Source organism: Heptranchias perlo, chromosome 26 (genome assembly GCF_035084215.1).
Source record: "Heptranchias perlo isolate sHepPer1 chromosome 26, sHepPer1.hap1, whole genome shotgun sequence".
Taxonomy (NCBI): domain Eukaryota; kingdom Metazoa; phylum Chordata; class Chondrichthyes; order Hexanchiformes; family Hexanchidae; genus Heptranchias; species Heptranchias perlo.
In genome coordinates, this window is record NC_090350.1 from 44,309,273 (window position 1) to 44,328,154 (window position 18,882).

General features: G+C 45.5%; 1 protein-coding gene across 1 annotated transcript in view; it reads right to left on the bottom strand.

The window, feature by feature from the left end:
• Nucleotides 1–18,882, bottom strand: part of wdtc1 (WD and tetratricopeptide repeats 1) — a 70,898-nt gene that overhangs the window by 26,413 nt on the left and 25,603 nt on the right. Inside the window, exons 11-12 of the mRNA XM_068006932.1 lie at nucleotides 11,050–11,146; nucleotides 4,179–4,352 (exon numbers count right to left, since the gene is read on the bottom strand). Coding sequence (XP_067863033.1) covers nucleotides 4,179–4,352; nucleotides 11,050–11,146 — 271 coding nt within the window. The remainder of the gene's footprint in view (nucleotides 1–4,178; nucleotides 4,353–11,049; nucleotides 11,147–18,882) is intronic.

An 18,882-nucleotide genomic window follows, 5' to 3' on the forward strand; every position in this document is an offset into this window, starting at 1 on the left:
CCACTACCACGCACAATATTCGGGGGATAACATCTGTAACTGTAAACGTAACTCACAGATCTCAGCTAGAGGCTCGATCACTCGCAAACAGACTCTTTGAAACTAAACTTGGCAGTCTTAAAAAAAAAACTTAATGCTGTTTTTTTTGAAAAGCACAGTGATACCTCACTGATCTGTACAGTTTACAAAATACACATTTTTTAAAAAATCATTCTTTGAAGGTCAAGAATGTTTTAGATCACAGGCATTAACCTGAGGTTACATTACACTACTGCTGAGTATTGTTGATATCGACACACAGCCGGAACGTACATCAGTTTCATAGCAAAATCCAAAGGAATATTGAATCCGTAACACTGAAGTCTCACTGAAAACAATTACAGGACAATTCAGTCCCTGCCTGACCTGGAAAGGTAACTTGCTGAGAGCATGACAAATGTGGAAATGGATAGTTCAGAAATCATAAATGACGAGTGGTTCAGCAACACAAGCCAGACCCTGTGTCCCTGCCGAGGATGTTGCCAGTGAAGTACAGTTCTCATTTGCACACGATACTCATAGGAAACATAGGAACAGAAGTAGGCCATTCAGCCCCTCGTGCCTGCTCCGCAATTTGATAAGATCATGGCTGATCTGTGATCTAACTCCATACACCTGCCTTTGGCCCATATCCCTTAATACCTTTGGTTGCCAAAAAGCTATCTATCTCAGATTTAAATTTAGCAATTGAGCTAGTATCAATTGCCGTTTGCGGAAGAGAGTTCCAAACTTCTACCACCCTGTGTGCAGAAATGTTTTCTAATCTCACTCCTGAAAGGTCTGGCTCTAATTTTTAGACTGTGCCCCCTACTCCTAGAATCCCCAGCCAGCGGAAATAGTTTCTCTCCATCCACCCTATCCGTTCCCCTTAATATCTTATAAACTTCGATCAGATCACCCCTTAACCTTCGAAACCCCAGAGAATACAACCCCAATTTGTGTCATCTCTCCTCGTAACTTAACCCTTGAAGTCCGGGTATCATTCTAGTAAACCTACGCTGCACTCCCTCCAAGGCCAATATGTCCTTCCGAAGGTGCGGTGCCCAGAACTGCTCACAGTACTCCAGGTGCGGGCTAACCAGAGTTTTGTATAGCTGCAGCATATCTTCTGGCACCTTGTATTCTAGTCCTCTAGATATAAAGGCCAGCATTCCATTAGCCTTATTGATTATTTTCTGCACCTGTTCATGACACCTCAATGATTTATGTACCTGAACCCCCAAGTCCCTTTGGACACCCACTGTTTTTAACTTTTTACCATTTAGAAAGTACCCGCTTCTATCCTTTTTTGATCTAAAGTGGATGACCTCACATTTGTCTACATTGAATTCCATTTGCCACAGTTTTGCCCATTCACCTAATATATCAATATCCCTTTGTAATTTTATCATTTCATCCACACTGCTTACAATGCCACCAATCTTTGTGTCATCAGCAAACTTAGATGAGACTTTCTATGCCTTCACCTAAGTCGTTAATAAATATTGTGAATAATTGAGGCCCCAAGACAGATCCCTGCGGGACTCCATTAGTCACATCCTGCCAATGTGAGTACCTACCCATTATCCCTACTCTCTGTCGCCTTTCGCTCAGCCAACTTCCTAACCAAGTCTGTACTATTCCCTCGATTCCATGGACTTCTATCTTAGCTAACAGTCTCTTATGTGGGACCTTATCAAATGCCTTCTGGAAGTCCATATAAATAACATCCATTGACATTCCCCTGTCCACTACTTTAGTCACCACTTCAAAAAATTCAATCAGGTTTGTCAGGCACGACCTACCTTTCACAAATCCATGCTGGCTCTCTCTGATTAACTGAAAATTCTCGAGGTGTTCAGTCACCCTATCCTTAATTATAGACTCCAGCATTTTCCCCACAACAGATGTTAGGCTAACTGGTCTATAATTCCCTGGTTTCCCCCTCTCTCCTTTCTTAAAAAGTGGAGTGACATGTGCAATTTTCCAATCCAGAGGGACAGTTCCTGAATCTAGAGAACTTTGAAAGATTATAGTTAGGGCATCTGCAATGTGCTCACCTACTTCCTTTAAAACCCTGGGATGGAAACCATCTGGACCTGGGGATTTGTCACTCTTTAGTGCTATTATTTTCTTCATTGCTGTTGTTTTACTTATATTAATTTTATCGAGTCCCTGTCCCCGATTCAATATTAGTTTTCTCAGCATTTCCGGCATGCGATCCTCTTTTTCTACTGTAAATACTGACGCAAAGTAATCATTCAACATGTCCACCATTTCCCCATTGTCAATGACAATATCCCCACTTCCAGTTTTTAAGGGGCCAACACTGCTCCTGACCACCCTCTTTTTCCTAATATAACTATAAAAGTTCTTCGTCTTGGTTTTGATATCCCTTGCAAGTTTCTTTTCATACTCTCTTTTTGTAGCCCTTACTATCTGTTTTGTGACCCTTTGTTGATCTTTGTATCTTTCCCATTCGCCAGGATCTGTGCCATTTTTTGCCTTTTTGTATGCCCTTTCCTTATGTCTTATACTGTCCCTTACCTCTTTAGTTGTTCATGGCTGTTTTTTTTGGCAACTAGAGTTCTTGTCCCTCAGGGGTATAAACCGATTCTGTATCACATTAAATGTTTCTTTAAACATTTCCCACTGACCATCAGTCGTTTTACCCATTAACAGATTTGCCCAGTTTACTGTGGACAGTCTCTGTCTCATCCCATTGAAGTCGGCCTTACCCAAGTATAGAATCTTGGCAGCTGACTCACTTTTTTCCCTTTCAAACACTACATTGAACTCGATCATGTTATGATCACTATTGTTAAGCCGTTAACTAAATCTGGTTCATTACTCATTACTAAATCTAGTATGGCTTGCCCCCTTGTTGCCTCTAGGACATACTGGTGTAGAAAACTATCCCGAACACACTCGAGAAATTCACTACCTTTCTGACAGTTGCTGGTCTGCTTTTCCCAATCTATGTGAAGGTTAAAGTCCCCCATTAAGACCACTATGCCTTTCTTACACGCTTGTCTAATCTCTGCATTTATACAATCTAGCACTTCAGAGCTGCTGCCAGGGGTCCTGTATACAACTCCCACTATAGTCTTAGATCCTTTCCTATTTCTCAATTCAACCCATAAGGTCTCTGTTGGCTGCTTATCTCTCGTTATATCTCCCTTTATCATTGATTAGAGATGAAATCACTTTAATAAGGCTACTCCTCCCCCTCTTCCATTTTCCCCATCTCTCCGGTAGACCTTATGACCCGGTATATTTAGTTCCCAATCCTGACCATGCTGCAGCCATGTCTCAGTGATAGCTATCATGTCATACCCTCCAATTTGAATTTGAACCTGTAGTTCATTTAATTTATTCCTTATACTGACCTGACCTTCAGCTTTGATGCTGGGTTAATCGCCTTACGCCTTCTAGTTTTCACTATATCTGTATTGCCTAAAGTACACTTTCTTTCTGCTGCTCTATGCTTTTCCCTTTCACTTGTTCTTGAACAACTGTTTGTACTATTTGTATTGTAAATTTCCCCTGGGTCTTCCCCTCTCTTGCTGCTCTCAACTTTACTCCCTTCTGACTCCCCGCTCAGGTTCCCATCCCCCTGCCACTAGTTTAAACCTTCCCCAACAGCACTAACTACTCTCCTCACTCTGTTCGCCAGGCCCACCCTGCATCCCCCCGCCCCCCCACCCAGTCCCTCTGCTCTATCATTGGGGCTGAGACTCCAGACAGCGTGGCCATGCACTCTGGAATTCACTCCGACTCCTCTCCCCCCCTCCAACCCCTCCCCCCACCTTGCTACATCGTTTCCCACCTTCAAAAGCCCCCTCGAAACCTCTCCCTTTCACCACTCTATCTCCTTCCCAAACTTGCTCTGCTCTGGCTCGGGTCGATCCTACTCTCCTGAAGTGCCGTGGGATGTTTTGCCAAGTTCAAGGTGTGATAAAAGTGAGCTGCACTTATCATGTTACACTCTCAGAGTATCAGGATGTGAAAACAATGAACATGTAACAGTTGACACTGTAGCGCAGTGATGGAGCATTTGGTAAAGGACACAGTGAAATGACATATCCAGTACACAGGGTAAAACTGACAGTACATTGGATACTAAGCAGCACTAGTGCTGGGGCAGGAATGCTCCTTACCACTTGCGTTTCATGAAGGCTGCCGCTCTGTTTCCATAAAGCATGGCATTCCTGGGCGCTTGCTGAATGGCCTTGCTGTAAAATTGGATGGCCTGTGTCCATTGCTGCCGGGAGAAGGCATCATTTGCCTGCTGTTTGAGCTTCTCTAAACGAGGTGGCAGCTCAGAGGGAACACTGCAAAGAAAAATCAAAATCGACAATGTGATGTAGGATTGAAGGAAGCAGAATGAAAGTGCCCCAAATACCCATAGCTGCAAAAATCATATGCAACACACACTTCTTTTAAACAGTTAGTAATTTGTGGTTGTAAATTTTCCAGAAACAGGCCAGACTGTTCTCAAACTTCACAAACAGTTTGACCTCAAACTGCAACAGATGCAATTCTAGATTTAGTCCTGGGAAATGAAGATGGGCAAGTGGGTGAAGTGACAGTGGGTGACCATATTGGGGATAGTGATCACAATTCAGTTAGTTTTAGCATTATGATGGAAAAGGACAGAGTTCAATCAGGAGTAAATGTTTTAAATTGGGGGAAGGCAAATTTTACAGAACGAAGAGGTGATTTGGCAGAAGTGGACTGGACACAACGACTTGAGGAGAAATCAGTGGCAAGCCAGTGGGAGGCACTAAAAAGTGAAATTCTACGGGTACAATGCAGACACGTCCCCTCAAAGAAAAAGGGTGGCACTGCCAAATTTAGAGCCCCCTGGTTGTCTAGAAGTATACGGGGCAAGATAAAGCAGAAAAAGAAAGCTTATGACTGTCACAGAAAACTAAATACTGCAGAAAGCCTAGAGGAGTATAGAAAGTACAGGGATGACGTAAAAAAGGAAATAAGGAGAGCAAAGAGAGGGCATGAAAAGATATTAGCTAGTAAGATTAAAGAAAACCCAAAGATGTTTTATCAGTACATTAAGAACAAGAGGATAGCTAAGGAAAAGGTGGGACCTATCAGGGATGATCAGGGTAACTTGTGTGTAGAAGCAGGGAATGTGGGTAGGGTTTTAAGTGAATATTTTGTCTCCGTATTCACAAAGGAAAGGGATGATCCGGACGTAGTAGTTAAAGAGGAGAGGTGTGAAATATTGGATAAGGTAAACATAACAAGAGAGGAAGTACTAGAGGGACTGGAATCCTTGAAAGTTGATAAGTCACCAGGGCCGGATGGATTGTTTCCCAGGCTATTGAAGGAAGCCAGGGAGGAAATAGCGGATGCTCTGAGGATCATTTTCCAATCTTCACTAGATACAGGGGAGGTACCGGAGGACTGGAAGACTGCAAACATAGTACCATTGTTTAAAAAGGGTACGAGGGAAAGGCCGAACAATTATAGGCCGGTCAGTCTTACCTCGGTGGTGGGCAAACTATTAGAATCAATACTGAGAGATAGGATAAACTGTCACTTGGAAAGGCATGGTTTAATCAGGGATAGTCAGCATGGATTTGTTCAGGGAAGGTCATGCCTTACAAATCTAACTGAATTCTTTGAGGAAGTGACGAGGAGGATTGATGAGGGTAGTGCAGTGGATGTTGTCTACATGGATTTTAGTAAGGCATTTGACAAGGTCCCACATGGCAGACTGGTTAGAAAGGTAAAAGCCCATGGGATACAGGGAAATGTGGCGAATTGGATCCAAAATTGGCTCAGTAACAGGAAACAAAGGGTAAAAGTCGATGGATGTCTTTGCGAATGGAAATCCGTTTCCAATGGTGTACCACAGGGCTCAGTGTTGGGTCCCTTGCTGTTTGTGGTATATATTAATGATTTGGACTTGAATGTAGGGGGAATGATTGCAAATTTGCAGATGACACAAAAATTTGCCGTGTAGCTGATAGCGAAGAGGATAGCTGTGGACTCCAAGAAGATATCAATGGGTTGGTGGAGTGGGCGGAAAAGTGGCAAATGGAGTTCAACCCGGAGAAGTGTGAGGTAATGCACTTAGGGAGGGCAAACAGTAAAGGGGAATATATTGAGAGGGGTAGAGGAAGTGAGAGACCTTGGCATGCATGTGCACAGGTCCCTGAAGGTGGCAGTACAGGTAGATAAGGTTGTGAAGAAGGCATACGGAATGCTCTCTGTTATTAGCCAAGGTATAGAATACAAAAGCAGGGATGTAATGATGGAACTGTATAAAATGCTGGTAAGGCCACAGCTGGAGTATTGTGCACAGTTCTGGTCACCACATTACAGGAAGGTCGTAATTGCACTGGAGAGAGTGCAGAGAAGATTTACAAGAATGTTGCCAGGGCTTAAAAGCTGCAGCTACGAGAGATTGGATTGGCTGGGGTTGTTTTCCTTGGAGCAGAGGAGGCTGAAGGGAGACTTGATTGAGGTGTACAAAATTATGAGGGGCCCGGATAGAGTAGACAGGAAGTACCTGTTTCCCCTAGCGGAGAGTTCAAGAACTAGAGGACATAGATTTAAGCTGATTGGTGGAAGGATTAGAGAGGACATGAGGAAAAACTTTTTTACCCAGAGGGTGGTGGGTGTATGGAATTCACTGCCCGAATTGGTGGTAGAGGCAGGGACCCTCAACTCTTTTAAAAAGTACCTGGACCTGCACCTAAAGTGCTGTAAGCTGCAGGGCTACGGACCGGGTGATGGAAGGTGGGATTAGAATGGGCACCTGGTTGTTCTTCGAGCCGGCACGGACACAATGGACCGAATGGCCCCCTTCTGTGCTGTATCTTTTCTATAGTTCTATATGATGCATCAGCGCTGGGGTATCCAAGTCAGACCCAAACCCCCACACCCCCGCCCCTCCCCGGGCCAGACTCCCCCACCCCTCCCCGGGCCAGACTCCCCCACCCCTCCCCGGGCCAGACTCCCCCACCCCCACCCCCACCCGGGCCAGACTCCCCCACCCCCACCCGGGCCAGACTCCCCCACCCCCACCCCCACCCGGGCCAGACTCCCCCACCCCCACCCCCACCCGGGCCAGACTCCCCCACCCCCACCCCCACCCGGGCCAGACTCCCCCACCCCCACCCGGGCCAGACTCCCCCTCCCCCACCCCCACCCGGGCCAGACTCCCCCACCCCCACCCGGGCCAGACTCCCCCACCCCCACCCGGGCCAGACTCCCCCACCCCCACCCGGGCCAGACTCCCCCACCCCCACCCGGGCCAGACTCCCCCACCCCCACCCGGGCCAGACTCCCCCACCCCCACCCGGGCCAGACTCCCCCACCCCCACCCGGGCCAGACTCCCCCACCCCCACCCCCACCCGGGCCAGACTCCCCCACCCCCACCCCCACCCGGGCCAGACTCCCCCACCCCCACCCGGGCCAGACTCCCCCACCCCCACCCAAACAAAAAACCCAGCCCGAACACCACTCCCCACAAAAAAACCCCGCCTTAAACCCCCCACCATCACAAAACCCCAGCCCAAACCAACCCCCCCCCACCACCCAAATACCCCACACATTCCCTCCCCCCAAGATACTGGGGCTAAAAGGGTTAAATTGTGAAAGTTTGAATTCACCTGAATTTAGGAGTTTTTTTTTATTCGTTCATGGGATGTGGGCATCGCTGGCGAGTCCAGCATTTATTGCCCATCCCTAATTGCCCTTGAGAAGGTGGTGGTGAGCCGCCTTCTTGAACCGCTGCAGTCCGTGTGGTGTTGAGGGGTGATCCAATTGAGGTGATTAAAATGATAAAGGATTTGGTTAAGTAGATACAGAGAAACTATTTCCTCCGGTGGGGGAATCTAGAACAATGGGGCAAAATCATTAAATTAGAGCTAGGCTGTTCAGGAACTCTCTCTCCCCCAATTGATGTTGGGTCAATTGAAATTTTCAAGATCGAGATGGATAGATTTTTGTTGGGTAAGGGTATCGAGGAATATGGAGCCAAGGTGGGTAAATGGAGTTAAGATACAGATCAGCCACGATCTGATTGAATGAACAGGCTGGAGCGGCTGAATAGCCTCTTCCTGTTCCTAAAAACTAAAACTGTAACTAATGAAGTGTTGAGCATTTTATGATGTAATTTTTATTTGTATTTATTGAAGACTGTACAAGTCTCAAACACATTAATAGTACACTAATTGTTTTAAGGCAGAACATACAGTCAGAAACCAGCTTCCCGACATCCTCCAAAAGGCTGTTAGACCCTGACCCTCCATACTGCCGGATCCCGGCAAATCCCAATTGTGCCAAATCTGCCCTCCCCAAAGCTCCCAAACCTCAATTCCAGTTAGACTCCAGGACGCCCCTTCCCACTTCTAGATCCCAGGGTTCCCTCTCAGTGTTCATAAACCGTTAGATTGCATTCCCAGTGCTCTCTAATCATAAAATCATAGAATGGTTACAGCACAGGAGGCCATTCGCCTCATGCCTGCTCTTTATAAGAGCAATCCAGTTAGTTCCGCTCTTTCCCTGTAGCCCTGCAAATTTTTTCTTTTCAAGTATTTATCCAATTCCTTTTTGAAAGCCATGATTGAATCTGTCTCCACCACCCTTTCAGGCAGCCCATGCCAGATAATAACAACTTGCTGCGTCAAAAAGTTCTTCCTCATGTCTCCTTTGGCTCTTTTGCCAATCACCTTAAATCTGTGTCCTCTGGTTCTCAATCCTTCTGCCAATGGGAACAGTTTTTCTTTATTTACTTTATCTAAACCAGTCATGATTTTGAACACGTCTATCAAATCTCCTCTCAACATTCACTGCTCTAAGGAGAACCACCCCAGCTTCTCCAGTCTATCCACATAACTGAAGTCCCTCATCCCTGGAACCATTCTAGTAAATCTTTTCTGAACCCTCTCTAAGGCCTTCACATCCTTCCTAAAGTGTAGTGCCCAGAATTGGACACAATACTCCAGTTGTGGCCTAACCAGGGTTTTATAAAAGGTCCAACATATCTACCTTGCTTTTATACTCTATGCCTCTATTTATGAAGTCCAGGATCCCAAATGCTTTTTTAACTGCTTTCTCAATCTATCCTGTCACCTTTAAAGGTTTGAGAACATATACCGTCAGGTCTCTGTTCCTGCAACCCCTTTAGGGTTGTACCCTTTAGTTTATATTACCTCTCTTTTTTCCTGCCAAAATATATTACTTTGCACTTCTCTGTGTTAAATTTCCTCTGCCACGTGTCTGCCCATTCCACCAGCCTGTCTGTGTCCTCTTGAAGTTTATCACTATCCTCCTCGCTTCACTTCCAAGTTTTGTGTCATCTGCAAATTTTGAAATTGTGCCCTCTGCACCCAAGTTCAAGTCATTAATATTTAACAAAAAAAATCAGTGGTCCTAGCACTGACCCCTGGGGAATACCATTGTATACCTCCCTCCAATCCGAAAAACAACCGTTCACCACTACTCTCTGTTTCCTGTCACTTATCCAATTTTGTATCCATGCTGCCACTGCCCCTTTTATTCCATGGGTTTCAATTTTGCTGACAAGCCTATTATGTGGCACTTTATCAAACGCCTTTTGAAAGTCCATATACACCAATATATACATCAACCGTATTGCCCTCATCAACCCTCTCTGTTACCTCATCAAAAAACTCTATCAGGTTAGTTAAACACGATTTGCCTTTAACAAATCCGTGCTGGCTTTCCTTTATTAATCCACACTTGTCCGAGTGACTATTAGTTTTGTCCCGGATTATCATTTCTGAACGTTTCCCCACCACTGAGGTTAAACTGACTGGCCTGTAGTTGCTGGGTTTATCCTTACACCCTTTTTTGAACAAGGGTGTAACATTTGCAATTCTCCAGACCTCTGGCACCACCCCCGTATCAATGGATGTTTGGAAGATTATGGCCAGTACCTCTGCAATTTCCACCCTTACTTCCCTCAGCAACCCAGGATGCATCCCATCCGGACCGGGTGAGTTAAAAAAGAGGTTTTACATTTGATCATAAACTAAATCATGCAACTGTGGCCCAATGCTCCCTGACCCTGACCCCTCCTTCTCCAATGCTCCCCGACCCTGACCCCTCCTTCCCCAATGCTCTCCGTCCCTGACCCCTCCTTCTCCAATGCTCTCCGTCCCTGACCCCTCCTTCCCCAATGCTCTCCGTCCCTGACCCCTCCTTCCCCAATGCTCTCCGTCCCTGACCCCTCCTTCCCCAATGCTCTCCGTCCCTGACCCCTCCTTCCCCAATGCTCTCCGTCCCTGACCCCTCCTTCTCCAATGCTCTCCGTCCCTGACCCCTCCTTCCCCAATGCTCTCCGTCCCTGACCCCTCCTTGCCCAATGCTCTCCGTCCCTGACTCCTCCTTCCCCAATGCTCTCCGTCCCTGACCCCTCCTTCCCCAATGCTCTCCGTCCCTGACCCCTCCTTCCCCAATGCTCTCCGTCCCTGACCCCTCCTTCCCCAATGCTCTCCGTCCCTGACCCCTCCTTCCCCAATGCTCTCCGTCCCTGACCCCTCCTTCCCCAATGCTCTCCGACCCTGACCCCTCCTTCCCCAATGCTCTCCGTCCCTGACCCCTCCTTCCCCAATGCTCTCCGTCCCTGACCCCTCCTTCCCCAATGCTCTCCGTCCCTGACCCCTCCTTCCCCAATGCTCTCCGTCCCTGACCCCTCCTTCCCCAATGCTCTCCGTCCCTGACCCCTCCTTCCCCAATGCTCTCCGTCCCTGACCCCTCCTTCCCCAATGCTCTCCGTCCCTGACCCCTCCTTCCCCAATGCTCTCCGTCCCTGACCCCTCCTTCCCCAATGCTCTCCGTCCCTGACCCCTCCTTCCCCAATGCTCTCCGTCCCTGACCCCTCCTTCCCCAATGCTCTCCGTCCCTGACCCCTCCTTCCCCAATGCTCCCAGATCTCAGCAATAGTCCATGTTTCCGAACCTCGTACAGTGTTCCCAGAACCAGTGTGAATCCAGCCAAATCCTTACCGTCCGAGCTGAATGTTCTCTTACCTGCTTTGTGGCCATGCTTCGGACAGCCTGAAGCCATTACTGTGGAGATGGATTCCATTTGTAACTCCATTCGCCATTGATTTTCCATTCTGTAAATCTGCAAGTTGAAAGATCACCATTACAGGCTGGAATCTTAGTTTCAGAGTGTGCAGACATAATTCAGATTGAGTATTTCTGCCACACCATTTGCACATGTAGAACTGCTGATAGAATCATAGAAATTTCAGTTCAGGATTCCACTCAGCCCATCATACACTTGCTAGCCCTTATACAGAGCCATCTTCTCGTTTCATTTCCCTGCTCTTTCCCCGTAACCCGTAACAAGTTTCTTCCAGGGTTTATCCATTTGCTACTTAAATAATATATTCCATATATGAGCAGACCCTCTCCGACTGCTAGTAATGTTAATCCTTCCGACTGCTAGTAATGTTAATCCTGGGAAGGGAGGAAGGAGGCAAAAAAAACAGGAAAAAAATGGCCAATTTCAGGAAAAACTCAATTCCCCCCCAGATTCCATAAGGCAAGCAAGCTGCTGGATATTATTGTCACCCACAACACAACTCCCCCTATGTCCCAATGTCCTCCCTCAGGATCTGGTCAAGTCACCTGTCCAAGGGAACACAATGCCTTTCTGGCAGCTTGCCGAATTCTTGCCAATCTGTTATCACTAAGTCCTCACCAGTTACTATCATTGTACATTTCAATTATCATCCAAAAATACTACGCCCTAACAATTTACAATTTAAAAAACTTTTCTTTGAAGTAAATTACCTGAATTCTCTAAACCTGGCCGCTTAACTATTAGATCAAAGTTTAGGTCTCCACCTTGCTGTCCTCCTCTGTACCCTCTCTAGCGCCTCAATATCCACAACCAGATGCTGGGGCCAAAGCTGGATACAATACACCAAGTGCGAATTTACCAGAGTCTTACATTAGACTGAGGTACAGGGCCTTAGAATCATTGAATGGTTACAGTAAGGAAGGAGGCCATTTGGCCTATCGAGTCCGTGCCGGCTCTCCGCAAGAGCAATCCAGCTAGTCCCACGAGGACTGCATTAAACCAGCAATAATTCCTCAAACCTCATTTGCTTTCCCTATAGCTTGGGAACCTATTGTGACTGGTCAATGATATCCCTCTCCTCTCCCCTTTCCTACTCTGTTGCTTTCAATGAAATTGTTGGTAGCCTTTTGACTTGAGTTGGAAATTGGTTGGGAGGTAGGAGGCAGAGAGTGGGGATAAAGGGTATGTGGCCAGATTGGCAGGATGTGAAAAGTGGTGTCCTCCAGGGATCTGTTCTGGGGCCTCAGCTTTTCACCATATTTATAAATGACTTAGATGAAGGAATATGTTCTTATAAAGAGCCGTATATCCAAGTTTGCTAACACCACCATAAGAACATAAGAAATAGGAGCAGGAGCAGGAGTAGGCCAATCGGCCCCTCGAGCCTGCTCCGCCATTCAATAAGATCACGGCTGATCTGATCCTAACCTCAAATCTAAATTCATGTCCAATTTCCTGCCCGCTCCCCATAACCCCTAATTCCCTTTACTTCTAGGAAACACTCGATTTCTGTTTTAAATTTATTTAATGATGTAGCTTCCACAGCTTCCTGGGGCAGCAAATTCCACAGACCTACTACCCTCTGAGTGAAGAAGTTTCTCCTCATCTCAGTTTTGAAACAGCAGCCCCTTATTCTAAGATTATGCCCCCTAGTTCTGGATTCACCCATCCTTGGGAACATCCTTACCGCATCCACCCGATCAAGCCCCTTCACAATCTTATATGTTTCAATAAGATCGCCTCTCATTCTTCTGAACTCCAATGAGTAGAGTCCCAATCTACTCAACCTCTCCTGATATGTCCACCCCCTCGTCCCCGGGATTAACCGAGTGAACCTTCTTTGTACTGCCTCGAGAGCAAGTATGTCTTTTCTTAAGTATGGACACCAAAATTGTATGCAGTATTCCAGGTGCGGTCTCACCAATACCTTATATAACTGCAGCAATACCTCCCTGTTTTTATATTCTATCCCCCGAACAATAAAAGCCAACATTCCATTGGCCTTCTTGATCACCTGCTGCACCTGCAAACTAACTTTTTTATTTTCTTGCACTAGGACCCCCAGATCCCTTTGTACTGCAGTACTTTCCAGTTTCTTGCCATTAAGATAATAACTTGCTCTCTGATTTTTCCTGCCAAAGTGCATAACCTCACATTTTCCAATATTGTATTGCATCTGCCAAATCTCCGCCCACTCACCCAGCCTGTCTATATACCCCTGCAGGTTTTTTGTGTCCTCCTCACTCTCTACTTTCCCTCCCATCTTTGTATCATCTGCAAACTTTGATATATTACACTCGGTCCCCTCCTCCAAATCGTTAATATCGATTGTGAAGAGTTGGGGACCCAGCACCGACCCCTGCGGAACACCACTGGCTACTGGTTGCCAGTCCGAGAATGAACCATTTATCCCAACTCTCTGCTTCCTGTTAGTTAACCAATCCTCCACCCATGCCAGAATATTACCCCCAATCCAGTGATTCTTTATCTTGAGCAATAATCTTTTATGTGGCACCTTGTCGAATGCTTTCTGGAAGTCTAAATACACTACGTCCACTGGTTCCCCTTTATCCACCCTGTACGTTATGTCCTCAAAGAACTCAAGCAAATTTGTCAGACATGACTTCCCCTTCGTAAAGCCATGCTGACTTTGTCCTATTAAATTATGTTTATCCAAATGTTCAGCTACTGTCTCCTTAATAATAGACTCCAAAATTTTACCCACCATAGAGGTTAGGCTAACTGGTCTATAATTTCCAGCCTTCTGCCTACTACCCTTTTTAAATAAGGGTGTTACATTAGCAGTTTTCCAATCTGCCGGGACCTTTGCCAAGTCCAGAGAATTTTGGAAAATTATTACCAAAGCATCCACAATCCCTACTGCCACTTCCCTCAAGACCCTGGGATGGAAGCCATCAGGTCCAGGGGATTTATCCGCCTTGAGTCCCATTAATTTACTGAGTACCAATTCCTTAGTGATTTTAATCGTATTTAGCTCCTCCCCCCCTAGAGCCCCCTGTTTGTCCAGTGTTGGGATATTCTTAGTGTCCTCTACCGTAAAGACTGAAACAAAATATTTGTTCAGCATTTTTGCCATCTCCATGTTTCCCACCATTAATTTCCCGGTCTCATCCTCTAAGGGACCTACGTTTGCCTTAGCCACCCTTTTTCTTTTTATATAACGATAGAAACTCTTGCTATCTGTTTTTATATTTTTTGCTAATTTATTTTCATAATCTATCTTCCCTTTCTTAATCAATCCTTTAGTTACTTTTTGCTGTCTTTTGAAGACTTCCCAATTTTCTATCCTCCCACTAAGTTTGGCTACCTTATATGTCCTTGTTTTTAGTCGGATACTATCCTTAATTTCTTTACTTAGCCACGGATGGCTGTCACCAAATTAGGTTGCATAGCAAATAGTGTAGATAGGAGCAAAAAGTTGCAAAGGACATTGACAGATTAAGTGAGTGGGCAAAACTGTGGCAGATGGAGTTCAATATGGACAAGCGTAAGGACCAAACAAAGATAAATTGGAGTATTTCTAAATGGTGAGAAACAAGGAACTGTAGAGGAGCAGAGAGATTTGGAAGTCCAAGTATGCAAATCATTAAAAGCTAGTAGTCAGGTATAAAAAGCAATTAAAAAGGCTAATGGATTGTTGGCCTTTATCTCAAGGAGGCTGAAATACAAAGGGGAGGAAGTTATGCTTTAGTTGTACAGAGCCTTGGTCAGACCCCATTTAGTTCTGGGCATCGAACCTCAAGAAGGATATATTGGCCTCAGAGGGAGTGCAGCGCAGATTCACCAGAATGATACCAGGGCTTAGGGGGTTAAATTATGAGGACAGATTGCATAAACTTGGCTTGAAAAGATTGAGGGGTGATCTGATCGAGGTGTTTAAAATGTTAAAAGGATTAGATAGGGCAGATAGAGAGAAACTATTTCCTCTGGTGGAGGAATCAAGAACGAGGGGACATAATCTTAAAATTAGAGCTAGGCCATTCAGGAGGGAAATCAGGAAGCACTTTTTCACAAAGGGTATTGGAAATCTGGAATTCTCTCCCCCAAAAGGCTGTGGATTCTGGGACAATTGGAGCTTTCAAGGATAAGATAGATAGATTTGTGTTAGGTAAGGGTATCGAGGGATACGGAGCAAAGGCGGGTAAATGGAGTTGAGATACAGGTCAACCATGATCTAATTGAATGGTGGAGCAGGCTTGAGGGGCTGAATGACCTACTGCTGTTCCTAATAGCCACTCATGCACGGTACAATTGCTTGGAGTTGCCCAATTACTACTCCCTACTGTAAGCATGACAAGCAAAGTCACACAGTACTGGCCTGGGTGGGGTCTATTTTTAAATTGTCAGCACACAACAAACAGGAGCAGTGGATGACTGCGGGAGGAATGCAAATCTCTTCAGAGAACACTTCAAGTGAACGGGTTTGTGACATTCCTTATAAGATCTTAGCGTACGAGCAATATCTCCTGCTTGCTGCCAATCTGTAGTGTTGCTGAAATGGGTATATACGTCCCGAAGTAAACAGAGAACGCAGGCACATGGCCACGCACACGTCTTCCCCCAACTTCTCCCCCCCCCCCCCCCCCCCACCACTAATCCCCTACCCCCCCACCTTCCCAAACACCCGTCAGCTCCACCCCGCACTCCCCGCCCCTCCCCCCACACCCCTCCCACCCCACGCCCCTCCCACCCCCCCCGCTCCCCACAACATCTCTCAGGACGCTATATAGCAGTGTCCAAGCCCAATCTCATCTTGTCCAATCCTAGTGTCCACCTGCTGCACCATGTCAGTTTTTCTTGCCTTGCTCACTAACCCTTTACCTATTCCCACTCTCTGCCTCGTTACATGTCTTTTTCCTCCTGCTAATGTGACTTGTGCCGTTTAACCGTTTCCTGTTCCCCACCCAGCATTTAAACAGTTGCTGTATTTCTTTCTCTGAGTTATTCCCTTCCCCCTTTCCCTTATTCTGTTCTCCTTTTTAAATGGTGAAAATCTAATATTTTCCAGCCCTGAGTGAGGATCCGACTGGGCAGCTTCTGTTCCTCCCCAGACGCTGAGTATTTACAGCTTCTTTTGATTGAGTTCTCAGATTTCCAGCATCTGCAGTAATTTGCTTCTTGTTTCTTTTTGGTTGAGTTCAGGAGTAGGAAATCTGACTCGTTTCTCCTCTGTAATGCAGTGGTGCGGAGGCCAATGGTAACGCTCCAATTGCTGGCCTAACGACAAAGGATTAAACATGGGCACTTCCTGGGGTGGGTGGCCAGTATTACACTAGGCACTGCCTTCAACTACTCAGGCACTGGGCAGTCCTGGATATAGACCATCCTTTTAGGAAAGCTTTGAGAATATGAGATCAAAGTTCACATACTGAATACAAATAAAAGATACACTGAGAAACCCAATACACAGCCCTCTCCCCAAAACCCAATACACAGCCCTCTCCCCAAAACCCAATACACAGCCCTCTCCCCAAACTCCGATGAGCAGAAGGACTGTATCACCCAGGTCATAACCAAGCTGCTGGAGAGAAACAATAAATCAGCTATTGGCGTGATTGGTCTCCATGGAAAAGGCCAATGAAAGGGCACCGGATAGTGAACACAAATAACATAATGGGGGAGAGAGAGATAAACTATTATAATTAGCCAGGACAGTACAAGACACAGAGAGGATGAATAATTCCCTTCTGACAAAGGGTCTATAGCCTTTTAACTTGTCTGTCCTCCCCACAGAGGCTGACTGACCTGCTCAGTGTTTCCAGCAATTGCAGTTTTTGGCATTTTAATAAATCTCTACAGAAACGGAGCAAATGTATGGGTGGTGTTAGAATACTAGGGGAGGAGAGAGAGAATTTGGACTCAACTGAAGTAATATCTCAGTAAAAGAACCTTACTGACCTGTGATGGTAAAAAGGATGCACATTTCCAGAGGCATGTTTTTAGCATATCTACTCACTAGCTGATGTTTCTGACTCCCTCAGATGTTGGCCCCACGTCACAACTCTAACTACTGGTTTTCATATGTTTAGGACATATCAAATTGCAAAGGCAGTCTGGAGGACAAGTTCAGAGAATGCATTAAAGACAGTTTCCTAGAACAATATGTCATGGAACCAATCAGGAAACAGGCTATTTTAGATCTTGCACTGTGTAATGAGACTGGGTTAATTAGTAATTTCACAGTAAATGATCCTCTGGGGAAGATTGATCATATTATGATAGAATTTCACATTGAGTTTGAGAGTGATGCACTTAAGTCATAAACTAGAGTCTTAAACTTAAATAAAGCCAATTATATAGGTATGAGGGGTGAGTTGGCTACGGTAGATTGGGAAATTAGATTAAAGGGTATGACAGTAGATAAGCAATGGCAAACATTTAAAGAAATATTTCAATATGCTCAACGAATATACATTCCATTGAGAAATAAAAACTCCACAGGAAAAGTGATTCACCCGTGGCTAACTAAAGAAGTTAAGGACAGTGTCAGATTGAAAGAAGAGGCCTATAATGTTGCCAAGAAGAGTTGTAAGCCTGAGGATTGGGAGTTTTATGGAAACCAGCAAAGGAATACCAAAAATATTGATTAAAAAAGGGAGAAAATAGAATATGAAAATAAACTAGTAAGAAATATAAAAACAGATTGTAAGAGCTTCTACAAGTATGTAAAAAGAAAGAGAGTAGCAAAAGTAAACGTGGTCTCAGAGGCTGAGACAGGAGAAATTATAATGGGGAATAAGGAAATGGCGGAGAAGTTAAACACATATTTAGTATCTGTCTTCACAGTAGAAGGCACAAAAAGCATACCAGAAACAGTGGGGAACCTAGGGCCTAATGAGAGTGGAACGTAAAGTAATTAATATCAGTAGAGAAAAAGTACTGGATTCACCTTTGCCTTGCTTTGGCAGATCAGGCAAAGGTGAATCCAAAGAGCTTCTACAAATACATAAAGGGCAAAAGGGTAACTAGGGAGAGAGTAGGGCCTCTTAAGGATCAACAAGGTCATCTATGTGCGGAACCACAAGATATGGGTGAGATCCTGAATGAATATTTCACATCGGTATTTACGGTTGAGAAAGGCATGGATGTTAGGGAACTTGGGGAAATAAATAGTGATGTCTTGAGGAGTGTACATATTACAGAGAGGGAGGTGCTGGAAGTCTTAACGCGCATCAAGGTAGATAAATCTCCGGGACCTGATGAAATGTATCCCAGGACGTTAAGGGAGGTTAGGGAGGAAATTGCGGGTCCCCTAGCAGAGATATTTGAATCATCCACCGCTACAGGTGAGGTGCCTGAAGATTGGAGGGTAGCAAATGTTGTGCCTTTGTTTAAGAAGGGCGGCAGGGAAAAGCCTGGGAACTACAGACCAGTGAGCCTGACATCTGTAGTGGGTAAGTTGTTAGAGGGTATTCTGAGGGACAGGATCTACAGGCATTTGGAGAGGCAGGGACTAATTAGGAACAGTCAGCATGGTTTTGTGAGAGGAAAATCATGTCTCACGAATTTGATTGAGTTTTTTGAAGGGGTAACCAAGAAGATAGATGAGGGCTGTGCAGTAGACGTGGTCTACATGGACTTCAGCAAAGCATTTGACAAGGTACCGCATGGTAGGTTGTTACATAAGGTTAAATCTCATGGGATCCAAGGTGAGGTAGCCAATTGGATACAAAATTGGATTGACGACAGAAGACAGAGGGTGGTTGTCGAGGGTTGTTTTTCAAACTGGATGCCTGTGTCCAGCGGTGTGC